This window comes from Chelmon rostratus, chromosome 2 (genome assembly GCF_017976325.1).
Source record: "Chelmon rostratus isolate fCheRos1 chromosome 2, fCheRos1.pri, whole genome shotgun sequence".
NCBI lineage: Eukaryota > Metazoa > Chordata > Actinopteri > Chaetodontiformes > Chaetodontidae > Chelmon > Chelmon rostratus.
The window spans coordinates 15,514,630-15,542,141 of NC_055659.1; the positions used below are offsets into that span (position 1 = coordinate 15,514,630).

At 40.8% G+C, this 27,512-nt stretch overlaps 1 protein-coding gene across 1 annotated transcript in view; it reads right to left on the bottom strand.

The window, feature by feature from the left end:
- Positions 1 to 831: 831 nt before the first annotated feature.
- LOC121616300 (voltage-dependent calcium channel subunit alpha-2/delta-2-like) overlaps positions 832 to 27,512 on the bottom strand; it is a 35,392-nt gene continuing 8,711 nt past the window's right edge. Inside the window, exons 2-38 of the mRNA XM_041951035.1 lie at positions 25,539 to 25,620; positions 20,086 to 20,202; positions 19,630 to 19,689; positions 15,546 to 15,590; positions 15,254 to 15,389; positions 15,009 to 15,140; positions 14,856 to 14,913; positions 14,724 to 14,774; positions 12,388 to 12,487; positions 12,085 to 12,246; positions 11,877 to 11,987; positions 11,703 to 11,781; positions 9,924 to 9,973; positions 9,648 to 9,737; positions 9,472 to 9,537; positions 9,073 to 9,147; positions 8,885 to 8,959; positions 8,620 to 8,691; positions 8,341 to 8,412; positions 7,106 to 7,167; positions 6,897 to 6,973; positions 6,738 to 6,798; positions 6,560 to 6,657; positions 6,377 to 6,467; positions 6,190 to 6,252; positions 5,972 to 6,075; positions 4,956 to 5,054; positions 4,356 to 4,447; positions 4,210 to 4,257; positions 3,584 to 3,655; positions 3,344 to 3,496; positions 3,208 to 3,260; positions 2,909 to 2,964; positions 2,400 to 2,523; positions 2,173 to 2,282; positions 1,972 to 2,054; positions 832 to 927 (exon numbers count right to left, since the gene is read on the bottom strand). Of these exons, the coding sequence (XP_041806969.1) occupies positions 832 to 927; positions 1,972 to 2,054; positions 2,173 to 2,282; positions 2,400 to 2,523; positions 2,909 to 2,964; positions 3,208 to 3,260; positions 3,344 to 3,496; positions 3,584 to 3,655; positions 4,210 to 4,257; positions 4,356 to 4,447; positions 4,956 to 5,054; positions 5,972 to 6,075; positions 6,190 to 6,252; positions 6,377 to 6,467; positions 6,560 to 6,657; positions 6,738 to 6,798; positions 6,897 to 6,973; positions 7,106 to 7,167; positions 8,341 to 8,412; positions 8,620 to 8,691; positions 8,885 to 8,959; positions 9,073 to 9,147; positions 9,472 to 9,537; positions 9,648 to 9,737; positions 9,924 to 9,973; positions 11,703 to 11,781; positions 11,877 to 11,987; positions 12,085 to 12,246; positions 12,388 to 12,487; positions 14,724 to 14,774; positions 14,856 to 14,913; positions 15,009 to 15,140; positions 15,254 to 15,389; positions 15,546 to 15,590; positions 19,630 to 19,689; positions 20,086 to 20,202; positions 25,539 to 25,620 (3,175 nt within the window). The remainder of the gene's footprint in view (positions 928 to 1,971; positions 2,055 to 2,172; positions 2,283 to 2,399; positions 2,524 to 2,908; positions 2,965 to 3,207; positions 3,261 to 3,343; positions 3,497 to 3,583; positions 3,656 to 4,209; positions 4,258 to 4,355; positions 4,448 to 4,955; positions 5,055 to 5,971; positions 6,076 to 6,189; positions 6,253 to 6,376; positions 6,468 to 6,559; positions 6,658 to 6,737; positions 6,799 to 6,896; positions 6,974 to 7,105; positions 7,168 to 8,340; positions 8,413 to 8,619; positions 8,692 to 8,884; positions 8,960 to 9,072; positions 9,148 to 9,471; positions 9,538 to 9,647; positions 9,738 to 9,923; positions 9,974 to 11,702; positions 11,782 to 11,876; positions 11,988 to 12,084; positions 12,247 to 12,387; positions 12,488 to 14,723; positions 14,775 to 14,855; positions 14,914 to 15,008; positions 15,141 to 15,253; positions 15,390 to 15,545; positions 15,591 to 19,629; positions 19,690 to 20,085; positions 20,203 to 25,538; positions 25,621 to 27,512) is intronic.

Genomic DNA, 27,512 nt, shown 5'->3' on the forward strand with positions numbered 1-27,512 from the left:
ACATACATACATGTTGAGAAACACTGAGAAAAACTCAACAGAGCACCTTTAACACTTTAACTCCCCTGTTTACTGGAGGGAAATGCAGAGTTTTTAAGATGATTATTTGTGACAAAACAAAAATATTATACAACGTAGTGGAAATTAGCTCCATCCTGATGAGCTACCAAACTAAAATGCTGCTTCAATGTTAATATATCAGTAATGATAATCTGAATAGTACATGAAAGGGTGAGATGACACTGACAGGGTCCATTCTGCTCTCTAATGAGCACTTTTGCTTTTAACATTATGTAAATTCTGTTGCTAACACTTGTATTTCTCCACTTTGGTATTGCAATTTCACTTCTTCCACCACAAATCAAACAAATCCTGGTGAGTTTTTAGATCTTCTCTTATTTCATCACCACAATCCAGCCTAAAATTGGGATTGACGTCTGTTCGAGCTGGGTGATTATTTATTGGCCCGTTAAAAAGTACATTTCCGCTGCCTCCCTGACTTTTTTGGTGACTGTTTACATGGCTGAGCCTGTGTGCAATAATTTTAAACATGCTTGTCCTAGTTTAAGAAGCATGCACACTCAACACATTCTCATCCTATATTTTGCACTCAAGCCCCAAAACACCAGCGAATGCATAAGCAATAAGGCAAAAAGCACTAAGAGCTGATCCATGTAGTTTTTTGTTGTTGTTTTTTTTTGTCCTCAGCACAAATGGGCTGTTTGTAGATCAAAAAACAAGAATTTTGCAGTTGCTGTTTGATCTGACCTTCAGTAGATCCGAGCCTAAACCCAAAGAGATGAAAGATGGCAGTTAGAGTGCTTGCACGTGTCAGAGATGAAAAAGAGGCTGAATAAGCTGAATAAAGAGGAGGACTCCTATGGAGGACTGCAGAGCATGACCCCGTCCACACTCTGATGTGTTTTCCTGCAAAGAGAATCAACAATAAATCCTCTTTTTCCAGAACAAATGATTCATAACATGTACATCAATGAAACTGTGGTTGTGTTAACTTCATATGTTGAAACTGTGCTGCATTTTAAGCAGGCGATGGTGATATTTATTATCTCGCAAAGAATCATTTAATTTGAGCTGAAATCTATCCTGTGCTCAGCAAATTAATTCAGGTGTTGATCTGCACAAAAGCACAATAATAACCTCTCTCTCTCTCAGTTTTAATCATTTTTACCCTCTCAGCCCGGTGCACTCGCCCAATTGAAGCGCTCTGTAAAATGGCATGAAGGTCAGAGTTTCGGTTTCAGAAGTTTACAGAAAATGTCAGACACAACCGACACCACAAATTCAATTCAACCTTCTCACAAGCACTTCTGATGAATCATAATGGGAGCTTAACGCAGAGAGCACTGGGAGAAGTAAGTGGGAACACCACAGCCACACAGTTTACAGTTTACCTCATTTTATGAACCATTCCAGGTGTCTGTGCTTTGTTAGCTTTGCAACCTAGCTATGTTGGAATGTAGCATTAGCTATAGCTAATGCTAATGTAAGCTAGTTAGCTAACTTTATAATTGCCAGCTGGACACACTAGCATGCTTTTAAAATTAATGTCATCAGAAGCCATATCCTAGCTTTAAATTTACTCACATTTAGTACAACTGTAGAAGGAGCTATATTAATTATTTTAATGCCTTAGCTGTCTACCTGGAATAATCAAGCTAGCAAGCTAGCTTAGTTAACTACTGTTTATCTGGCAGAGACAGCTAGGAAGAGACTAACTTACAATTAAGACTTTAATTGAGATGAGTAACACTGAGTGAGAGAGGTTATCACTATGAGCTTATGTGGACAATAGCAAAGATGAAAATATTTTTGTTGAACACAGAATAGATTTTTGCTTATCAAAATGAAAAACTGCTAATAAATCTGGGCTCAGGATGTACCATCACATGCTCAGGATTGAGGCAGAGATATAACGTAATTAATTACTGTAATTATATTGTATCTACTCACTAAGGCACTGTAGTCAAAGCAGGAAGTCGGGCCTTTGCGATATCGTGCGTTGCTCAGTACTTCGCATGGATTCTCCTCCTGAACTGTTTGCTTTTAGTTAAAGGAGGTAACCGTGAACTTACCTGCCACACAAGATCGGTGAGATTTCCACCTTCAGCACAAATGTAGGCACCACAGAGTGTGTGAGCATAAAAAGGATACACTCTGTCCTGACCTGCGTCAGTCTCTCTATCTCACATGAGCTGCAGGGGAGCGTCTCAGCGACCACAAAGAGGAGGTTGGTGTTCTCTATCCGCTTTGCGTGGAACAGCCTATGGGAGACAGTGATGGATATGTCATTAAGCCAGCGTCATGCAGCGTGTTCAGTGCAGGTATGAGAGCACGAACACGCTGCAAACACATTCTGCTGATGCTCCAGAAAAACACACCGTGAGCAGTTTCCACAGTCCTGCAGCACGTTGTACGAGTTGGTGGTGTTTGTGAAGTAGAACTGGCTTTGGATGGTCACACAGCTGCTTTCCTTTGTCTCAAAACCGTCGACCAGGACATCATCTACAACACAAACACATTCAAATTTAGCATTTTATGTAATACTTCTAACATATTTGAAGCTCATTTTTTGTTTTCTAACTGAGACTAATTTAGCTTAAACTGATTTTCACACAGATTTTCATCTAAATGTTGTTTGCTGATTCCCTTTGTTAATAAAATCTCCTTCTAATGAGGTCAGAACATGTTTATGGCAAACAAAGGTTTGAGCCAAAAAATAGGGACAAAATGCAAATGAGCTGCTTGTTAGATTGGCTTCTTTCATCTAATTTGTATCATATTTTACATAAAAACAGAAAGTAATGAGCCTTTACAATTCCTGAAGCCTTTAATTCACACAGGTATTGATGTGCGCACACAAAAATGGTGTTAAGGTGCACAAATCTACCTTGGTAGAGCCAGCTGTTGTACGCCAGTCCATACAGTAGCTGCTGGGTCACAGACCTGAAGAAGGGTTCACATGACACTTTGTCAAAGAATGAAACTCAATCTGTAACCATCAATAAACAAGAATAAACACATGTCACAGCTGCAGTAACACTGAGCTGAAAATAACTGAGTGGCAGATGCCAAGCACGAAAAAGAAAAGCCCCTCCTGGTTTCATGAGGAGTCTGTACACTGTTAGGATTGCTTTAAAGGGCACCTCAAGTGCTCTCGGTGTCATCTGATTTGCAGTAAAGTCTCACCATGCCACTGTGGATGTCCACCATGCCAGGCTGAGGATGTCAGCGATGGATGGCTGCAGACAGAGAATAGTTATCAATGAAAGCTTTCCATCATATTAAAAAAGTCCCCGGATCTAAATCTGCAGGGGTCTCTTACCACAAAGATGCCCCTCGGTGCTGCGCCCGTGTGGCTGCTGCTGACTGGTTCACATGCAGACTGGAAGTGAAAAGACTGACGCCGAGTGAAGATTGAGTTGTTGTAGAGTGCGTGCATCAGGTAAGGGTCCACATCGCCAAAGAAAAGACCAATCTGTGATGGATGAAATAAAGGAAAGACGTTAAGAGAGAGGAAAAGAAAGTGCATCAGGGGAGCAGCTGAAGGAAGCACAAGACTTACCTTTTTCCAGTGATCTCTCTGATTGGACATGACCAGGAAGCCACCATCATCAATGAGATAGCAGAGGAGGTCCTACAAACAACACAGCACAGTCTACATCAAAAGAGCGGCACACACAGCCGCAGTTTTTAACTCTTTACTCCATCACTGAACGGCAGCAGGATACAGAAAGTCTCAAGATTAATCCTGACGTGATGATGAAGAGGAGGCAGCAATGTGCAAGACAGTATAATATGTCTTCATACTGTGAAATACTAAAAGCGGAGTGTATGAATATCACACTGCAAAAAGTCAAGACAACTTTGTCAAAACAAGCCTATTTATAAAAAGTGATCATTTCTGTAAACAAGTTTTCTGGTAATTAAACGTCAAAACAGAGTAAAGCAATTACTTTTGCAAAAGAAAAATAGATTTTAGGGCTGGAATATCGGACTAAATTACTTGTTAAGAGGGAGATTATATACAGATTTAATTATGCTGAACATGTCATCGTGTTCAAGTGTTTGTCTTATTTGTGAGTTGACTGATTCTGTGCTAATTTAATGATACAGAGTTTTAAGAACAGGCAGGTCTGCTGCAGTCCGGTGGTTCTGTTAATGTGAGAAAGAAACACAAAGCGTTCTTACGTCAGTGTTCACTTCACAGTCCATCTCACAACTTCTGGATGGTCCACACTGCTCAACAGAATGTAATGAGACAAAAATGTCACTTGTGTCTCTATAAACGCAGTCTAAGTCAGTGATTACTCGTCATTAGCGGCTCTGTGCTGTACCTTGTGTGAGCCCTGTCGACTGTCTGACACGTTGCTGGCCAGGATCTTAAACTTGTCCACCCACGCCTCTAAATCCAGCTTTACTCCGACCACTGAGTGACACCCACACGATCAGGGTGAAGAGAAGAAGAGCACAAGATGCAGGTGATGGTGAGAGGAGAGAACAAAACAGAGGCAGCTGAAGTATCTGAAAAATATTTCAGATAAAGGAAATTCCTGGGAATCTCACAGGGCACCACATTAAAGGTCCAGTGTGACAGATTTAGGCGGATCTAACAGAAATGGAATATAATGTTCATAAGTATGTTTTCATTTGTGGATAATAACCTGAATATAAGAATCATGTTTTCATGACCTTAGAATGAGCTCTTTATATCTGCAGCTGGGGCATGGAGTCCACCATGCTACACTGTTCTGATTCTACGGTAGCCCAGAACGGACAAACCAAACACTGGCGCCTTTCACAAGTTTTTGCACATTTTTAGGGGCCAGCATAGCTGAAGGCAAGGTGAGTTGGTTGCAGTCTGCAACCTCACCACGAGATGCCACTAAATCCTGCACACTGGACCTTTAAGTGCCACATAAACATATTTTTCTCACCTGAAGGTTTGAGCAGTTTGCCTCCTAAATTAACCTCAACAGCTGAACTAACCAGAATTCCAACCGTGCCGTTTTCTGCACCTAAAGGGTCGTCCAAGGCTGAAACAAACAAAACATGAAACTACCAGTCAAGTTGCAGTTTACATCCTTGTCTGTTCAGACTCATCCAATATATGGAGTGCAGACTTTGAAGGAGTTTAACAGAAGGTATTAAGTCTATTTTTTGCTGAAATGGAAGTCATTATATTGGCATGTATGATTCCAGAGAATAATTTCCAGTGAGAGGAATGCTGTCTTCACTATTTTTACAGAGGAGTACAGAGTACCAAATGTCAAATATTGTCACAATCTCTACTTCTGTTCCTGAGTTATGGTGTTGAATAATGGCCAGAAAAGTGTTTTTCCAAAATATTATAATGTCAAAAAGTTGCCCTTTGACCTTTTGGCTATAAAATGTCATCACATCATCATTTGATCCTAGGGGCCATTTGTGTGAACTTCATAATTAGCTAGTGAATTCTTAAGCCATGGCCGAAAATGTGTTTTGTGAGGTCACAGTGACCTTTGACCTTTTACCACCATAATCCAAGTGAATGTTTGTTCATAATTTGTTCTTGAAATATCACATTCACAAGAATGGGAAGAAAGAGTGGATGGACAGACAACCCAAAAACAAAGTCTCTGGCCATGACTGTTGTCGGCACGGAGGCATAAAAACCTGTGATGTCACACACATATGTTTGACTGTCGGTTGGTGCTGACCAGGTGAAGAACAGTGGCTTTTTTTTTGCTGAAAACAGCTGCCTGCTGCAGCCACAGCCCGCACAATGAGAGCAGTAAGAGTAAACCAAAACAATGAGCTGAAAGATCCTATAAAGCTCTGTGGTGCTGAATGGAACTGCAGAGACAGGAGATAATTCTCTGTGGGTTCGTCACTGTGAGTGATTCCTTTCACATACGCACACTCATTTCACTGATCTACTGCTGTTACTATAACACTTTAGATTTAGACTCACAGGATCTCGACGGAGCTCTGAACATGTAGCCTTTGTTGTCGAGGCTCCGTCTGTAGTAATTTGAATTAAAAGGTTCAGGATCCTCATCCCATAACTCAGCAGCTCTGCACAAAAAGAACGCAAATCATTAGAAGTTTTCTGAAAAAATACAACTGTTCATGGGCAGAATATCTGTGAGATCACTAATGTGTTTCTCTGCTTTAGTAAGTCTCACTTACATGTTGGGGAAAACCCGTGTTATTCCTCCATCAGTTGATGCAAACACAGCCAGGAAGCCGTACCTGTAACAATTAGTTTTTACTTAGCTTCGCAGCAGATTGCTGTTCAGGTGTGTTTTTGTCCACGCTGTTACCATGATGGACGGTGTGTGAGAAAGCTGTGTGAAGCAACAACAAGTTGACTCACGAATTCAGATCCTTGTTCTTCCAAACACGTGATGCCAGCTGCCCGATAATCCTAGAATCCAAAATTAGGTTGTGGATGAGGCCTTGGTCACCTGAGACACAAAACAAGTGCATTATCTCATCTGTGTGTCTGCAGCAGTGGCAGATATTTAAAAAAAAAAGCAAACGTCACTAAGACACTCACACTCATCCGATTCTGGGGACATGTCCAGCATGAGTGAGAGGAAGCTCTGCAAAAACTGGGTGTTGTTGTCAGAAAGATGCAGACGTTTGCAGTATTCCCTGGAGAAACAGAGGACGGAATTGATACCAGCAGACAGAGACAGGGCGAAATCAAGGGAGCACAGCGAGACGGCGCTCACCTTGGAGCCAGGAATACATGCCCTGCAGATTCAAAAGAGCTGGGCAGCAATGACTGCATATCTGTAACATAGACACAGAAGGTGATTTTAGTCTTTTCATCTTATATCTTCGCGTGACATCTTAAGAAAATCTTGAAAGCTCTGCGTCCCTGTACTCACACTGGAGCTGCAGCATCACATCACTCAGGTCTGCCTGGATGTAGAATTCATTGTAGGGGGGTAATACCAGACCAAGACTACAGGTGACGGCATGCCGACAAGGAGAAACAGAGAGGAGGAAGGGTCTTAGAATCCATCTGTGCATGCAGTCCTCATCAGTTCCGAGCTGGCTGCTTATTAATTGCAATTCCAAACATGTATCAGCTCACCTGTAATCTGTACCGTTGATAGGAGTCCAGGTGTAACCCCTGTACACCTCATCAATGTATTGCTACAGTGAAAGAAAGACATTTGGGTAATTTAATTTACTTTATGTAACATTTGTGCAATATGGTTTTGTGGAGGTATCATAGTCGTTTTTACTTCAGTTTTGAGTGTTTTTCTCTCATAAAGCGTGAGAACAAAATGCCTTCCAAGCTCAATTTAAAGAGTTGGCACACCACTACAATTCAACATACGCGGTGGGGCTCACAACAGACATCTAAATTTAATAAGCTAAAGTTAGCAATGTTTTCTGTCACTGATACACTTTCCTTACATCAATATTTTCTGTGAATACGAAAGAAAAAAGGTCTGTAATCAGCCAAATGAAGCACTACTAAATGCACCTTTCACATATTTTTTTCGTCTTTTTTGTACCTCCTTTGGTAAATATATACATACTCTAAAAACAGATAGATTTGACATGTTTTAATATTTGTTTCATGCCATATTTTTATAGTAAATTTGCATTTTATATTCATGATTCTTGACTTTTGTGGCGCTTGTTTTTTCTCGTTGCTCTGACTATGATTGTTGTTTTGCACCACGGTACCAAGACACATGAAAACCAAGTCACTAATAAACCTGACTCTGATGATAGTGTTTTCAGACTAACTTTACAAACAGCACATGAAATTAATTCAATGCATATGGTCAAAAAAATGATATGGCATGTGTACTCTAGAGGTATTTTCTGTTTAAGCCTGCAGGGATGGTCTCGTGAGCTTCATCTGTACTTGCAGTATGCTGCACATTACTGTCACTGTCTGATACAAAAACAGCAGGTGTGCTAGGATTAGGATTTTTAAATCAGGACTTACACAACATGAGTTGTGTGCAGTGGGAAGTACAGTAGGATAACCAAGACAGTGGCTATAGATTAATATTTGAGGTAAAATGCATTATCATTTTGGCCAAATGGGTAGTTTAGTTTAATTTTAATTGCCTGAGCAGCATTTTTAATGGATCTACTAGACTGTGTCAAATCTGTGAGTATGTGCGTCACCAGGTCTATGATTGTACAATGAAACCAATGTTTAAGTTTTATGGTAACCAATTGCATTGTAGCTGAGACATGAAGACTAATACTGCAAAAATAAAAATTAAATGATGTAAGCTCATTGTACCGTTGATTAGATCTGATGGCTAAAGACTAAAGCTAGTGAGAAGCGATTTTACTTGCCTCATCAATCGACTTGATAAGAGTCTTGACCTGCATTTCCCCTGGTCTTCCATCAATCATTTGTCTTCGGATCTGGAAAACGCAAAGGCACAAACATGAAGACATGTTGCGTAGGCCTTCAGTTACCTGCACAGAGCTCTGGCAGACTGGCAGGCAGATTGTCCTGAGGCAGATGATGTTGTTCACTGGCCCGGTAGTAACTCTGAACATGAGCTTAACAACGGCAAGGAACAGAAAGCGCCTGGAAACAGAAACTTTTCAGTCCCGCTGAGTGCTCACCTCCTCTTTATTGCTGTCCTCAACCTCTGCATCCAGGAAGTCCAGTGTCACAGGCTCGGGGAGGTTCACGAGCTGAGAGGAGCGGAGTGAGAAAAACACATCATCATCAAATGTAGGGATTGAACACGTATATCAGCCTCATAATTATCTTAATTAAAAAAATCATAATTTGAATCCCAAAGTTTGTATTCTTCTGCATATACCTCTTCCTCCTCCCTGCTATACGCAGTTAAATATGTTTTTTGGCAAGTTAAATACACATCACCTTTGGCTGAAGATTAGGGTGAAGGAGAAGATATCCATTTGGATCAATAGCAAATATGTATCCATTGGCTCCAAGCTGTTGAGGAAATAAAAAAAGGAAGGCAGAGTGATGCCTCGGTCTGTGCTGTCCATCACAAGTACAAAGGAGGACAAATGTGACTAATAATGGTGCTAATGTAATGTACATACATTGTACCGCGGTGTTAGTCGTTTTATCTCGTCAAGATGCACGTCGACTCCCATGACACCTAATATCAGCTGATTCTGGTCAGAAGAAAGCAACAATACATGCAGCTAGTTAAAGGAACAGTTTGACATTTCAGGGAATACGCTTATTCGTTTTCTTGCTGAAGGTTGCGAGACAATTGATGCCCTAACTGGAGCCAGCAGCAGGTTAGCTTAGCACTAAGAAGCCATTGCACCCAGCCGGGAAATAGTCAAGACACATATCCCACCGTAAAACTAAAACATGTTGATTTTACACGGCACGAATTAACCACATAAAAGACACAACATGTTAATTAATGAGCCTTTGAAAGGCTGTAAAACAAAAAGACGATAACCTGCAATATGTAAACGTTTTGTTACCTGTGAGTTTCCATCCATGGTGAGATTAAATACAGGCAAAGTCCCAGTTACCACCATGCCAAGGCCCTAAAGAGTCCAAACACAAGGGATCTAAATTATGAGATCATTTATTCAGGGTGTACTCTCTGTTTTATGCATTTACTATATTTACAGCCGGCAGGTTCATGCAGTCTCACCAATGCATCCTGATACACATTGGTCCACTGAACCTGCTTGGCATCGCTGCCTGCCAGGACCATGGGGCGTCCCAGCACGTCAAGGTACTCCTGACAAAACACAAGACATACGTGACCGTCTGCAGCTTCAAAACAACCAACAACATCAGGCCAAGGGGAGAATGGGCTGTGCAAACAAATGGAAATAGATGTTTCTACAGAGTGAGTGAGCGTCACGGTGAGAATTAGAAACAGCGAACGGGGATCAGCTGTGTCAGAGGCACTAGACAAACCCACCTGGGTGTTAATCCTTATAGCACAGATGGAACGGATCTCAAAATAGTAACCTGGCAAGTGAAAGAGAAAAAAGACAGAGAGAGAGAGAGAGAGAGAGAAAGAGAGAGTAAGAGTATGTGTGAACGATGCTATCGGAAAAAAAAAAAAACAGGAGTGGTGCTCATAAATATTCCACATTTTACTAGATGTTACTAGACCAGTGACTCAGCCACTTAACTCCCACAGACAGGACGCTTAAGACAAATACCACTGAGCTCTAAAACTGAGGTACCTATATTTCTATTTGCACAGTTCAGCCAAGACCATTAAATCAGCTGAAAGCACCACCTGCAGAACCCGAAACCAAATTTCCAATCAGAATCTGCTCCACAGCTTTGGTGTCAGATCCAGCTTTACATTACTTTTATGTTGACTGAAAAATTGATTAATTAAATTATTGCACTCTAATCTACAATGCAATCCAATGACTATTAATATACTAGAATTGTGTAGAATTGAAAGCAATTGTATTATTAAGGTGCTAAAATAACTTGTATAATTTTATATAACTTATAATTAAAAAGGTATCATCTTCAATGGCCAAAAACACAGAATGTGTGATCTATTCATTTCATAAAATCACATTATTCATCTGTGTCATCTTTGGCTACGAAGTTCACAAAATCATGTGACATATAGGAGCATTTCCCTCTCAGATACTAGCCCTTTCAGAATAATAAGAAAACCTGCACGCAAAAGAAATCAGCTTTGTGTGAGCGAAAAGCAACACAAGTGCGGCTAGTGTCTAAGTGCCATGACGTCACCGTGCCTGCACGAGCGAAGAGCATCGTCACAAACACGAGTTCTCCTGGAAGGATCAGCGTCACAGAGCCTCATGAGAGCCGAACACGCCTCTGCTCACAGATCTGAGAGGCAGCTCCATTAAGAGGGCCTGTGAGTGTGCTGTACATTAGGCTTGGTGATCAATGTGCTTGTTGTTTTGTCTAAGCATTGATCCGGACTGAGAATCAACGGAGTGAGTCTATTATAGCAATGAATTCAAAGATCATATGCTAAGCTAAAAGTACATATGCTCAATTTACTGTTTATGCTTTACACACAGCCACAATGAGCAAAAAGCCCAACTAATAACAACAGGTAAAGACCCTAATTACCTTTTGATTATTCTAATTACTAATTATCTTCTATAGTGTTTTATTTTTGATAACATGGGGCAGGTCCATTCGTATTTACTGCAGTCATTCCCAAACAGAGGGTATTTCTGCCATTGCCAGGGCACATGTAAAAAGCTGAACTAATTAAAAAGCAAAAACTGTAATGTGATTTGAAAAACATATAAACACACATAAAATACAGAGCCAAATAGGATTACAAATTGGTTTTACACTGATCTTCAGTAAATTAATAAGAACTTAGAATAGTTAGGTAAAAGTATTGGATAAATATCGAAATAGTTAGCTAAAAGTGATAAATAAAAAGATTAAGCTGCTTAAAGCATTGGAAAACAGTTGAAACGTCCAGCTTCTGCCACTCCAGACCAAAGCAACCCTAACACTGATAAATCAATTGTATGAAAAATAGTAACAATAGTTAATAGTGTTATGTTAAATAGCTGATTTAATTCACAATCCATTAACAATGGCATGTTTGGAACATGACGGGATACTTGAGGCCGTTTGATCTGAGCGTTGTAGGTGTACATCAGACAAAAAAGGTTGGGAACTACTGCTTGACGGCATGTGAAGTAAAATGAATGAATCCCATAGAAAATCAGCTCACCTTTATTGGTGCAAGCGATCCACTGCAAAGGTGTGACATCATAGTTGTGTTGACCCACAGAAAAGGTGAAAACTCGAACCTTAGGAGGCACAAATGAAATACAATTAAGACATAACCGTAAATCCTTTTCAAAGGCTGGTGTTTGTCGTGGTGAGGCGATCAGAAGAAACCAACCGTTTTATTGGGCCAGTTGTATTGCATGAAGACATCCTGAGCTCTGTCCTCTCCTCCATCCGTAAACAGCATTATTATTTTATTGCAGTTCGCCCGAGGGACATTTGTCTTCTGAAAAATACATTTCAGAGGGAGATGAATGAGAATGACTGGCAGTCTCGACAGTAAAACAGTGTCCCTGCTTGATGTAAATCAATATGTCACTTACGTTTAACAGCTGGTTGAAAGCAAAATGAAATCCAGACTTGTAGTCAGTGGTGCCTTTAGCCTGCATCTGCTGCACTGCGTCCTTGAAGATCTTTTTGTTGCGCACGTTAGCCTGGACGAGATGCTTGAAGCAGGGAACCACAGCCTCAGCCTTCTCGTTAAACTGAAACACAGCAGGGGACAGCCTGGCCTTAAATATGTAAAGACCGAAATTAAGGAAACAAGTGCAACAAAGGGAAGACAAAGGGATGTGAAACAATAGAGAGCGTGTGATGAAGGTTGAGTAAGTTTAGCAGGTACCGACCCTGGCCACGTTGACATAGTCATCATCAGACAAAGTGTCCAGCATTTCCATCACTGACGCTTTGATCAGTTTGAGGGTAAGTCCGCTGACGCTGCCGCTCCTGAGGAGACACACAGGTATCATCCCAATCACATGCTCAAACACACACATAGGCAAACACAAGCAAAAATATCATTATCCACACAGGTCAGCTAAACGATGCAGGAGCACATGCTTCTATTTAGTATTTACTGAAACTGACGATACTCAGTGTGAGGCCAGCTGCAGCCCATGTGAATAAAGTGTTGCTTAATAAGACTAACTTGTGTGCTATTTTAAGCACATTCTGTGCAAATTAGCTGTGGAGCTGCATTTGTGCCTTCTCCCCACAATAATGGAGGATATGCGAGGAAATACTAGCTCAACATACAGATCAATTGTGAAATCCTCTCAGAATTATGAAGGATTTTTTTGGTACATTTTTAAACTCCTGGAGACTTGAACAGCTTTACAAAGACCCAATAGGTGTTCTTAATACGTACAGTATAATTAACTGCTTCAAGTACAATGTGTTCTCTCTCGCCCTGAGCGCCTGAATAAAGTCTTCAGTAGTACTGAAAACTTAACACATGCTTCCTCCAGATGTTCAATCACAGACGGGACTTCCCCTGCAGCAGTGATTAATCAGCACTGATAAATCCCTCTCAGCGGCTATTTGTTTTGGATCTCCGTTCCCTCCTCCGTACAGTTTGCATTAACCAAGGATAATTTTCAGCAGTGCTGCTAAAACTGCCAAAAAAAACCCTTAACATAACCCCAGTGAAAATATAGACAAACATTATTAAGTAAATATGCCCTGATGACTCTAAATACAGACTGAATGAATAAATATAGAGCCTGTGATTTTCAGGTTTTTCCTCCTATGGGGTGTTAAGCAGCATTTCTCACTATGGGTGAAAAACAATGCAATTATAATAACGAAAACAACACACGGGGTTACTCAGTGTTTCCTATTTGTATAAATTTGTGGCTGCCTCAGTGACTATCTTGGTGTGTAAACAGACATGTTTCATGCTGATGAAAGGTCGTTCATGAGGGCTACTCTCCTGCTTTCCTCATTCAGTGCTATAATAGAATTAACCTTGCAAAGAGTGCCAATGAACGATCTGTTATCACCTCAATGAATTGCAGCCATGGGGACAGAGCAGTGACGTAGCCGGCTGCTGTATTTAACCACGAGTTTAACAATAAAACACACTCTACTACCTGATCTACCACAGAAACAGGAAACACAACTCGGACTGATCAAGTTTAATGCAGTTTAACATTGATAATTTGCTTTCTAGCTGAGGAGATCAACACCACCCTTAGGTCTATCTGTTAAATATGAAGCTACAGCCAGCAGCCGGTTAGCTTAGCTTAGCATAAAGACTGGAAACAGGGGGGAAACAGCTAGCTTGGCTCTGTCCGAAGGTAACAAAACCCACCTTCCAGCACCTCTACATCACACTAATTAGCATGCTTTGTTTAATGCGTACAAAGGTTTAACTGTAAAATTGACAATTCGTTGTGTTACCGGGGCGTCTGTGCTGGACAATTTCTTGGCTGGGAGCAGTAACTTCCTGGAGACTCAGCTGGTTGCCCAGCAACTGCCTGGCTAGCTGTTCCTCACTGATCCCAGACTTTGTGTTAAGCTAAGTTAACCAGCTGCTGGCTGTAGCCTTATATTCACTAAACGCACATATAAGTGGTATCAATCTCCTCACCTGACTCACAGACAGGAAACAAACGTATTTCACAACATGTAAAACTATCCCTTTAAATAGTAGATGGACTTTGCTCGTCTGTTTCTCCAGTTACAGACTATAAAACATATAATTCAAGCCAATCACATTCTGTTCTAGTGTATAAATCATCTCTGACTTTCGGCTGTTACCCACGATAAGCAACATGAGCTGCACTCTCAGCTGGTTCTGGTGCAGAGTCAGTGCCAGGTGCACTGTTTTTCCACTGCAACACAACTTCAGTCTTTCTTCTTTCTCTACTTTCTGCTGGCCCACGGGACCAGACGCAAGCAGGAGCTGCTCACTTATGTGAAATATCACCTTGGACGGTGTCTTCACTTCAGTCGTGAGCGAGAAAGAAGTGCAAGGAAGGCTGAGGAAAACTTCACACAAGGATTTCAGCGCCAGTTAATATTTAAAACGGCAAAAAAGATGCTGTATGCCTTTTAGAATTTACAGAGCAGCAGTACAGGCGATACACATATACTTTTTTTGCTACATACACATATAAATAAATTACTAAACCCAAGACAATGTAGACCAAACTTTTTAAAAATGTTTTTAATTACTTACACATCAACAAGAATGACCATATCTTTGGGTGATGAGGCTCCCTGGATGTACCTGTGATGAAGGAAAAGAAAGGATGTAACACTTGTATATCTACTGCACCTGTGATAAGAACAGCATGAAGAGATACTGTACCAGGGCCTCCTCCTGACGTCATACAAGTCGATTTTATCAGGGGCTTTCCACGGGGTGGCTGAAAAAAATGAGAAGACATTGTACTCATACTTTTATGAAAGTATATATGCTAGATCAGGTGAGGAAGAACGGGAGGGGTTGTTAAAGACCCACCTGGGTAGTAGCGAGTGACGCCCGTCGCACTCCCGAACGCTTGCCACAGCAGTGACGGATCCTCCTGACTGTTCTCCATGAACACTTTCTCCAGTGCCTGCGTCCAGTTCAGCTCATTCAGAATGACTGGAGCTGATCAGGGAAAAGAGAACAGCTTCTTAGATCCGCTCCTTAAAGGATGCAAAGTAACTCAAATCAAGAAAAGTGACATCTGCTTCGTGATAAACGACAAGAGCTTCACTCGCCTCCTTTATAAATATCTGTGGGAATCTGAACAGCAGTGTAGGAATAGTTGACGTTGTTTTTGAAGTTTGGATCATACACAAACTCCAGCTTGATGTGCGAAGGGTTCTCCACCTCTCCTTCTCCATCCATGGAATACTGTGAGAACATGAGAGAGCATCTTTTCAGCAGCACTATCACAACGACCTCCGCACCTTTTTCCTTTCAGACACTTTTGATTTACAGCACATCAAGTGATCTCCCTGCTGTCGAACGGCCTCAGTAAACATAAACGTTTCATTTGGCCTTACTCACATAATCCAGCTCTGCCTTTGAGTCATAGTAAGCCATGTCCAGCTCCTAGAAGAAGACAGACGCAGACATGAGGAGGCTGCAGTGCTGACAGCCATGTAACAACATGAGGGCCAGTAGTCATATGCACGCACAGGTCAGCAGACACATGGAGTGTGCCTAATTAGAGCGCTAACAAGCTTGTGTTGATTAATCATAACTAATCTTAACTATTTATTAACCTTCTTTCATGTATCTGCCTCCCAAAGTCTCTCAATAGCTTGAAAAAGAGTGTAATGCACATTTTCTTTCAGGGTAATAAAAGCTATTTACAAATTAAACAAATATTTATTGTGAATAGTTGGAGTCAAAAAAGGATTGCACACTGTAGCTCGATTACATGCAATTTGATGGCACATCCACTAGGAATGCAGAATTTAGGTTAGGTATTAGGTAAAAAAAAACAGCTACAAGATGCATGTTAATTTAATTCTAAAGGTGTCAAATATGAAAGCACATTACAGGTGATACACCGTGAATTAGTGAAATGTTTGAGTGTTTATTATGGCCTTACAACAGCATCATTAAGTGAGAATGAACTCTTTGCAGCCACTTCCCTCCATTTCTGGTGAGTCAGACATGTTGCTCAGATCACCATAACACTCAAACAAAAGTTTATTTTCTCACTAGAACCAGGTAGATCAATGTGTTGACTGACAGCAAGACAGACCAAACAGTTTGTGTGTAAAATGTAACATAAATGGTGCGATCGTTTCGTCTCTAAAATGGCGACAATAAGGACAAAATGCCCATCCAAAGCGAGAAGGAGCAAATCCGTGCATTTGTGAAGCTGTGGGCACCAAATGTTTGCTATTGTTATCGGCTCAGTGCTGTGACATTATGAATCAGGAGACAGGCTGTCAGGCATGGCTAGAGCATCGCCATCTGTTAGTCTTAGTTTTTTGAGAGACCTAGCATACTTCAGAATAAGCGTGACATCTACTCGGGGGTTGCTATGTTCCTATTTTTGGTTTGTTCTGATTACCGAGTCTTTTCTCCAAAGAGGGCCTTAGCCTATATTACAATTCAGCTAAATATGACAAGTCTGTCTGCTGCTCGTCTTTGTGCTGTTAGTGATACAGATCTCCTGTCCTCAGAGGAGCACAGCTCTAATAACATCCAGCCATCATCACCTTCGTTATCAGTCAGTCCAAACAAGTGATATTGCTCTTCCTCCATGCGAACTTCTCGTGAGAGCTCTGTTTCTTTAAATGTGAGCCTGTCAGCTGTGTTTTCTGGAGATGCAATATGCTACTCAATGAGCTATAGAGGTGCTAAGAGGCACATTTCATAACCCGTTTCCAGTCTTTATGCTAAGCTAAGCTAACTGGCTGCTCAAACTATTCCTTTAACCAGCAAGTTATGTTGGCTGTATTAAAAAACAAATCACTGAGACAAATGTAGATTCACAGATACACAGCCGTCAGGACCATTTGTTGTTTGCTCTGCAGAGACGTGGAGAGAAATAAGCAACAACATCAACAATGAAAAACCCTGGATCCTCAGTTCAGGATTCAGTCACTTTGAAGAGTTGTCTTTGAATGTTTGCAACTCCTTGGGTATTTCAGGTTGATTTTCACATCATATTGATACTGGAGTACAGTGGAACAGATCTACGAGCTGATGGCGTGCTTCAGAACATGGTTGACACTGTTGGAAAGTCTACACGATTTTCAGTGAAGGGGCTAAATCACGCTAAAACCGCCAGCGTCTCTTAAAACGAGAGAGGGAATCGGTGCCTCTGGGAAGGACGTGAGAGGCCATGTGAGAGGATGAGGTTAACCCCATCTCATTTTGTTGGGCAAATGAAGCAGACCAAGTGGAAAAGTGGAATGCCAATGCATGTAGGACTCAACCGAAGCGCACGGCCGAGTGCACTCAGCCGGTCGTCCGATTCAGCCAGCTGAGCGCTGAGGGGTCTGCTCAGCTGACTGGTGTAAATGTTCTTTCTTTCTCAGGTCATCCCATTTAGAGTCACAGCGCTCTGAGACATGCCCATCTGGTCTGAATTTACATCAGTGGTTAAATTTGACTGCGTAACATTTCCGCTATATGAGGAAAATAGTTCATCTTTATTCTTCTGACCTTCTGAAATGTAATTTAGTAGTTGAATAGAGAAATGTCACAGAAAAAAAACCCTTAATAAATTATTGATCCCACAAAAAACAATATTGTTGTTAGCCTGTTGCATATCTAAACTAGATATATCAATCACTATAGTACCATTGATATTAAAACAAACTGTAGCTTCTATTTTTGTGACTGTTGTTGTGACATGGTGCATGTTTCTGACAGGAAATCCATACAAAATTAAAACATTTTTTCACTACTACACTGAACTGCGTAACTGTAAATCAACTCAAGTTCAAATCCACTGAGGACATGAAAGACGCGTCGCTACAAAAAACCTCCACTTGTATTTTCCTAAGGGCTCTACTTTCCTGAAATAGATCAAAGATGCGAACGCAAGCAAAGTCTGCAGGCGCAAGCACAAATGGACGTGACCAGGAAATTCTGGGGTCTGAAGGCAACGTGGAAGGGAGGCTGAATGCATTACTAGGAGGAGGAATACAGGATCAGCAGGTGGGGTTGTGACCAATCACATGAGCCCCTCTCATCCCCTTTAAACACAGCAACAGGTGAAACACAGAGACAGCAAGAGAGCTCCTCTCACAGTAGGAAAACATGATATAAACCCAAACATTATTATACCTCACCCCGAATATGCTGTCATAGCAGGGTAAACAGGCAGCTGATGTTTATTGGTGTAGCTGCTGTAATTTTGGCGCAGCTGATCATAGATGTGCAAACAATTAAAACAGGCTAATTAATTAAACATTTAAAATCAGTGCTTCTGCTCCTCCTCTGCACATCTGAAAAGCCTCATTAATGTCTTTTAAGTCCAATAAAGATAAATGAGTCTATTTGCAAAATATCTGTCTTTATCTACCCAACAGAACTGCATTTTTCTACTTAGCATTTGGAAAGATGCTTCTGATTGGTGTCTCATCAAATGATTTAAATAATTGATGGAGGTATCCACGCTGTGCCAGCTGTGAGTAGAGCAAGCAGGATTTTGGAGAGGGGGTGAGTGTGATCTTTGTGCAGTCGGCTCTGAGCAGAAGGAAAAACAAGTGAGCGTAATCCACTGAAAGCTGGAGGGTGTTTCTGCCTCCACAATCTGCACTCTGAGTGCAGATTTTTACTTATTTTTAATATTTATTCATAACCTCTTGCCTTTGTGCGCCCTGACAATACTCTGCACCCTGAGTTTTTGCCTCCTCTGCCCAGAAGCAGCTCCGAGCCTAAATTTAATTATGGGTCAGGTCTGGTCTTAAATTAACGAGTCGAGTCCGAACCGGAATTCATTTAGAGATAACTGCAAGTAACAGAGCAGTTCATAAGCTCTGCCAGTAGGGGGCGGGTACAGGTTTGCAAACTGGACCAGTGCAGGACTCCAGAGGTAAAAACAATACCTCACTTGTGTGAATTTGTTGTTAAACCTACGATGTTTTATTTGTTCGCAGCACATAAGATTAATCATTTCATGGTGTCCCTGATTGCATAGATGCACTTTTTTACATTATACAGAGCTTTTAATGACGATGCTCTAATTAATTTTACTGTTAAACTTGGAACCTGGTAATCACCAAACAGGCACATATGCAAAAAAAATAAATAAATAAAATAGACTTGCACCCAAGGAAGATTGTGTTTGTCGTAGTGCTTTGTTTGTGCCTAAGAGTCAAAAAAGTGCCACAGACCAACTAAACACTGCAATGACAGGTGCAATGACAGAATAACATGGCAGCACACAGGCCACACTGTGCAGCCTTTATCATTCAAAAACAGAACAGAAAAAATGAAGTTTTTGGATTTGCATACATGACACAAAGCAATAAAAAGGGAGCAATAATACTGATCAGATGCAGTATTGTGCTGTATCAGGTGCTCTCAATAATGCTGACTATAGTACTTCTACTATTAGTCACTCAGAAAGTAGCAATGCATTACTTCACTGAAAACGTCATGTTATTGAGGATTTTACCTTGATTCCGTCTTGCCATAGGTGCTCTCGCTGGAGCCGCTCTGCTTCATTGGCTAACCTCTGAAAACAGAGCAACACTCACATTAGAGGAGCAAGTGCAACAATGACATGTCGGAATTCTCCAACAAGGGGGAAGAACACTGTGGAACACAACGGTTCCTCCGGGGCAGACCTGGGCCTACTGGCGTTGGAAAATAATGTAGCCCTGCATTTTGTACCACAGGCAAACTGTTCAGACAGGTCCATTCAGGAGGAATCCAGTCTATCAAATACTTTTCTGTCAGTGTCTAATTTCTTAGGGTCTAATTTTTAAACCCTATAATAATAATGATAAAATGCATCAATGTTTATGATTGATTTATAGTTAAATACTAAAGGTGAAAAAAGTAGCATATAAAACAGTACAGTCAGTGGTGTCAGTCACGTGTTTCATATTAGTCAGAAACATGTACTCACATCGAGTGCTTTGCGCTTCTTTGCCAGGAGTTTCTCTATATCTGAGGCCACCTTCTCCACAATCTTCCGGGGCTGATTCTTCACCAGACTAAACCGTCGTCTCTCTTCGTTGTATATCTGTAAATTTTTAATGGACAAAGTTAGAGATTTAAGAGCAATAACAGCTGCACAGTCATTATATTCAGTCCACCTCTGCTGACCTAATGACTTGCTATTGACAATTTGCTAACCTTCGGCATATTGTCTGTGCTGACTGAACATAAATCTGTGTTCACCATTAGTGTAGCTGATCGGTGCGGGCAGTGTCTGTGGTGTTGTTTGATATTTGAAAATAATATTTTCAAGTCAAATGTTTGAGGAAAGGTTTTGAGGATGCAGAGAAGCTTGACTGTCAACATGTCAGAAGAACGGTGAAAAGCAGACAGAACCTAATTCAAAGCTCGTGAATTATAAGCAAATCCATTTTTTCCATTTAAATACTGAGGACACAGGGGGAAAAAGATCACTTGTTGTATTTGTGGGTTCAATCCAAATCTAAATATGGATCCTTTCATGCCATCTACTCACACACAATGTCTGCTGCCTTTGAAAGAAGGCTTCACTGAAGAATCAAAACTGGAATTTCATTCCAAAAGGGCAAAGACACCATGTGGTATTTATTCTCTTAACCACTGAAATGAGACCATTCTGATATCCACTTAATCTTATGGGAATATTATAGTCTATTTATGACACAAGGCTAGATCTATTTTAATGTATAGAGCTGAGTCACAGTCCTCTGTGTCATACACTCTGTGAAAAGGTAAAATGGCCGTTTGCCCTCTTCTTTACATTCTGACCTGGGTCTAAAGCTTATTGCAAACTGAACAGACCAAATTCGCCCAGATTCTGCTCTTAATGCTCTTCTCCAGAGGACCTGGAGTTAAATTAGACCTCACACAGAAACACATCACAGCAAACTTCAGAGGACCTGAAATGTGGCCTTTCAACATCCTCCAAAGTATTCCTTATGATTTCACACATCAGAGATCTTTGTGGGTCATCGGGAGACATCCGGGAACGACACAAATGTTTGAGTGACTACTTTAAAACTTAGAACAAACAACTTTACAACTGTAGGAAAATGTTTGCACAGGCTCTCAGAAATAAATTGCTGCAAGACAAAGCTTGAACTGCATGAGTAATGACGTACAGTTTACAGTGACATGTAGAAACACCCTGGTTTTTAGTAGATTAAAATCCCTCTTTTACTTTTCTCATCAGCATTTAATGAGAATTTCACATCACTACACTATTTTAATCATCATACTGTATATTAAGCAGCTCTGTTTAATCTTCACTGCCTGTTTTATGTTTAAGATTAAAAGTACACACCCTTTACAGTCACCTGATTTCTTGGTTTTTAGTAAACTGATGTGATTTTATTCCCTTCAGGCAGTCAGCGCAGGAAAGTGTGAGACTCAAAGTCTCAAAGTCCAAAAGTCTCCAAATAAACTAGATCCGGTGGTGTAGGGAAAGTTTGGTACCTTTTGGCATGAAATGCTGCCAGTTCCCACACGCCGATTCAAGAACAGGAGCACAAAGAGGAACTTTCACGGCTTTAGCTGGCAGGAACACACATTCAGGACCTCTCCAAAAAACAAATAACACCTTTTATTATACCCTTGATTTTGACTGAAATAGCTAACTACAAAAACATTGTCTTCAGTTGTATATCCTTACACACAGAAACAATGGAGGCTGGGAGTTCAAGAGGTTCATCATCATCAGAAATGCAGGGGACACGATATGCACAGTATCCTGGCCTGAGCTCGCGGTCTGGTGGGTTTTATGCTATCAGACTCTCTGCCTCATGAGGAAAGATGTCAGAGGGAAGATGAAAACAAGTCAGGCAGTGACCTGGATGAATACATTCTCGCATACAGACTGTATGGCAACCCTAGCCATAAATGGACTTCACAAAATGAACTTCAAGACATCCCTCAAGTTTTGAAGTGACCAGATGCTTTATTGGCCCACGCTGCACAGATGGGAACATGCAGTAATGAACAGGGTGTTTCTGCAAACTGTGTGCTGTCTGAGAAGAACTAGGTCCTGTGTGGAATATATTCAGAATCCAAATGCACCACTGACGACAGATAGGATGCAGACAAAACCCTGACCAAACCAGCCTTTAACAAAATAAATTACTTTTCACAAGAATGAGTTAGGCCCGAATAACGGGACAAGGAAATGTTTACTGTATCACACAAACTGCAATAAATTAAAATTCTTCAAGCATACATTGTACCTTGTCTTTATTAGACAAGCAGTGTGGCTGTCAGTCTATCTGGCCCAGACTGCAATATCTCAACAACTACTGTATAGACTGATTGCCATTAAACTTAGTGCAAACATTCATGCTCCTCAGAGGATGAACCCTACAGACTATAGTGAACTCCAGACTTTCCATCTGGCATACCAGCAGGTCAAAATATACTAATCCACTGAAATGTCTCAACATACTTGATAGAGTGCCATGAAATTCTGTACAGACATTCGTGGTTTTCAGATGATAAAACCTACTGTCTTCAGTGATCCCTCGACTTCTTCTCACTCCACCATGTGGCTGACATTTGTGGTTTTGAGTGAAATGTCTCGACAATGACTGGATGGACTGCCATGAAATGGTGCAGATCTCCGTTTTCCCCTCAAGATACATTAAAAGCAATTTGGTTACTCCTGGCACTATCAAGAACAGCACTGCCATACTACAGGCAAGCCATTTTAGTGGTTAAAAGCCTGAAGGAGAGTCGGGCTGTATCACAGAGACCTTTTAAAGTAAACGCGAATGTAAAACCGTGGCTTTTTCTTGGTTGAGGAATTGAAAATGACGCTTCATTTAAATCACACGTGTTTCCTCGACAAGAGAAGATTGCACTGAGGTTTCTGCACAGAGTAGAACATTTCCTTTAACAGATCAGAGCCTTTCAGGAGCATGGAGGGATTAATGAGGATTGAATGAGCGAATGAGTCTCACATCAAGGCATTACTGCAGGCTGCAGGCTGACCATCTGCTCTGCTGTGACACAAACAGAGAGGACACGTGCCGCTGCTCTCTGCTGAGGGAACGCCCCCACACATCTTCACAGAGCAGGGCTCTCTTGCCCCCTACAGATGATATTTGGTCCCGTTTTTTGGCATTTACCTTTTCAGGGACAACCCCTCATTCCCATCCACCTGTTACAGCGAGGATGTGAAATAACCTTCATGACTTACTGGACACAGCAAGTGAACGGTGAAACTAGATCGTTGTGAGAAATCAGGTGAAAGTGGAAAATTGGACATTAACATGCAGTGCAATGGTCGGAGCATTAATAAGTCTACAACCCCAGCTTACAGCACATGCAGCCAGTGGTTGCAGCCTCTTCCACTATGACCAATACGTCTTGGTTCTGTTTCACACTTCAATATCAATCAATATGCCGATTGTTTCCTTGATTAATCAGTAAATTCTTTTGCAAGAAAGTAGCCTAAAAAAACCCTGCTACCTTGATCACTGATTTTTACTGTGATTACCAGATTTCACTTTTCCCCTCCAAGGATCAGTTCACCAAGATTTCAAGAGAAGAACTACAATTCTCACTGCTGCATTTACATCCATGTCTGTCCAGACTCATATAATATATGTTGTGAAGACTTTGAAGGAATTTAATAACAGTATGATTCCAGTGAATAATTTCCAGTGAAACATGCTGTCTTCAATTAGAGACTATTTTCCAGAGGAGTACAGAGGACTGATAGAGCTTCATCACATGGTGCAACAACAATCACCTGAAGCTCAATATCAGCAGAACCAATGAGCCGGTGGTGGACTACAATGCCTCAGATATGGAAAAATTCCCTGAAGGCGTTCTTGAGATATTAGGTTCACAAGAATGGGACGGACGTTCGTAGAGGCAGACAACCCTAAAACATCAAGCCTCCGGCCATCTCTGGAGCAGAGGCGTAAAAGGCTTCATTTTTTTCACTTTAATGTGCCCAGCTTTTGAGATCTCCTTCTCAGATGTCTCTAATACAATGGAGGTGGAAGGAATTTCTTTTGTGCTGCTTGCAGCATTGAAAAGTTAGATGTAAAGGACAAGTCTGGTGATATTCTACATTTTTCACATCGTCAACATACCCCATAAAAAGATCAAAGAAATGAACATGAATTGATTCTTCAAACAAGTTTTGCTAGTATAGCCCAATCCTGATCTACTGCAGCTCATTCCTCTGTGCCTTCGAGCTCCACTGGCGTCCATAAACTGCTAAAAACACATAAATGAGCTGTGCTGTTGCACTGGATGACAAGTTGTTTCATTACAATGAAAATGGGCCCTGGTGTTTATTTTGTCTAAATCCCTCAGACAGTCTGTAAATAGCAGCTACAGTAGCAACCAAATCTGTGGTTGAAAACAGTCCCAAAAATGCATTATTCACTCCTGTTTGAGTAACCTTTGCTAGAATGCTACAGTGCCCAGCAACTTATTTATCCTTTAAAGTAGGAACTAATGGACTTGGAGCTGAGAGCCACAGACAGAGCGAGGACATTGTAGGGTAAACAAATGTCTTAACAATATCCTGGTAACTGTGGATAATCCACAGACCTCAGTGATTTTCACTTTTTACAGCAGAAACAATCCCTCTGAAAAAAACTGTTCAAAATCCAGACCGTTTATCTTTTATAATGAAACCAGGTTCCTCATCTACAGAATGACAGTTTAGATACAAGCTTACTGCAGAGAGCCATGAATCCAATCACCTGAATGCCTGTGATGTAAAAATAAAACATCAAAATACATCAAAATGCACCTGACTGAGAGACTGATGAAACATATGTCACGTGCACGAATACAAAGTAATGCAACGGTTCATGAAAGTGAATTGTTCCAGTAAAACAACAACACAGGTATTACATGATTGGCTTATGAAAGATTCGAATTAGTATTCATGAATGTAGGTGTTATTAAGCTCATGACTTCATGAAACATAATACTAGATATTCTAAATCCAACCACTGTAGGCGTGCGTTCAGGCACCTCGTACAGTGTGTGCAAGATTGATAATTATTGCAAACAACACACAAAGTGCCAGCAGAATTTGGCAACGACATCTAAAAAACAGAGCATACATGCTGGAAACTGCTGAATATAAAGCTATTAGAGACAGTTTGTCCAGGGAAAACAAAAACACTGTGTTGTTGCTCTGCAAGAAGTTCCAAAAAAAATCTTGGAAAAAGAAACAAAGAGGTTTCTGAAGGGTGGACTGTAATTGTTTTCTTGCTTCATGCACCTACTCAGCTTTACCTTTTAAACTTAATGGATTTACAGCTTTTCTGCACACTGACCTCTCGGGCTGGTGCATTTCTTTGAGTTTATGCAGCACTGTGATGAGTAAGACCTGTGTACTATAAAAAGAAGCAACACACTCACCCCTTTCAACTGCTGAGCTCCAGTGATGTGCTGAAAGACTCTGTCAATCTCCTGCTCAATACGCCTGGCCCAGTGCATTATCCTGCGGAGAGACATCACAGGCCGACTGTCACACAAAGCAAACAAATGAAAAAGATATGTGTGTTCGTGTGGGTAGGACACAGGCTACTTTTAGGGACACATTTCAAACTCAAGACCAGTATTAATTGGGGAGAGCTGCTGCAACTGGGGATAAAGGCTGTTTCCCCAATTGGAAAAACAGCTGACTGGTTAATGTTAGGGTTAGAGTTAGGCAAGTAGTGGTTATGGTTAGGGTAAATCTCCAGGTAATGAATGTAAACCTATGCAATGTCCCCAAAAGTGATGCAAACAAGACTGTCTGTGTGGGTGTGTATGTGTATTTCAAAGAGGTAGGCAATGATGTTGCAACAATAGCAATAGCTGTTGCATGTGCATGTGCATGGATTAGAGCACAGATTGTGAAAATGTGCTTCATTTAACAAACCATATTAATCATCAATCATTAATCATCTCTGAAAATTAGAGGATTAGTTCTTCTGGCTGACATTAGAATAAATGGATATTGTTTCAAGATGTGCTAATGTATAAAAAATGTGCTTACACCCTGCAAACAACATTATCAATACGGGAAATAAAGTTGGTCACGTCTGAGAATTTCACACCTTTGGAAAACAACTCAGATTTGGGCACCTCTTTGATACGGAAAACATTTCCACCTGTGTTATTACCACTGACAGCAGCAGTTCAGCATTTTGTCATTCGCTGCAACTTTCTCAGAAGGACACGACGAATAGAAAAGAAGCTTAGACAACAGGTGCATCCATCGCTGAGGTTGAGAGTAAGCCACGAAACATTAGTAACGCTACCTAATCAGCTTTGTTGACTCATCGTCATAATTCTGCGAAAGGGTATTTCCAAAGCAAAGAAAAACATACAGTTTGAGACATCATTATTATATAAGTACATAAATAGCTTTTAAGCCCTGCGGTGACGGGCAGGATCACTTGATGCATTTGGAATTTCTTGCTATGCTGCCAAAACAGAGCAACTAATGAGCCGCGATAAATAAAACACCTGCTGTGCGATGAGTGTCAGGGGCAACAACAACAGAGGCGGTTCAGTGAAGGAGAGGTATACATGTGGTTCTAGAGGTGAGGCATTAACAATTCTCTGGGCGCTATGAATTAAACCTGAAAATGTTTAATGTCAAGACAGGTAGATTAATGCTTGTGTCTCTCTCACTGCAGTGTAGGCTGTGTTTTGTTTTTGTTCAACCACAGAATGAGTCCATCCTTACTCAAGTAGAAGTATGTGAGTATTATCAACAAAATGCACTTAAAGTATTAAAGTAGTAAAAGTACTCATTGTGCAGTAAAATGGCAGTGTTTTGCTGGAGTGGATTAACTTTACTGCTGCATCAGTGTGGATGTTGCATTTTACTGCAGTAGATGTTTATGGTTGAGCTCTTTTTAACTACTGAATACACTTTTGAGTCGTTTCATCAATGCATCATATTCTGTAAAATTTGTAGCATCACTGTTCTGTGACAAACATGTATCTTTATAAAGTCCAACTGTTGGTGAGCTCAGAAGAACAGCCTGTTTTCAGCTTTCTGATGGTGCATTTTCCAGCTAATCCAAGAGGGTTTATTTAGTTTATAGCTTATTTAGCTTGAGAAGTCAGAGAATTTTCCCATAAAGGAACATTTTATCCTTCATCCTATTAGAAAAAATTGTAATTCGAAATCACCTTCAGACAGGCAGGATATGAGAGTAGCCTGAAAAGTTACTAGTAACTCAAGCTGTCAGACAAGTGCAGTGAAGTAAAAAGTACAATATGTGCCTCTGAGATGTAGTGGAGTAGAAGTATAAAGTTGCATAAAGTGAAGATACTCAAGCAAAGTACAATTACCTTAAATTTGCACAATACTTGAGTAAATCTACTTACATTCCT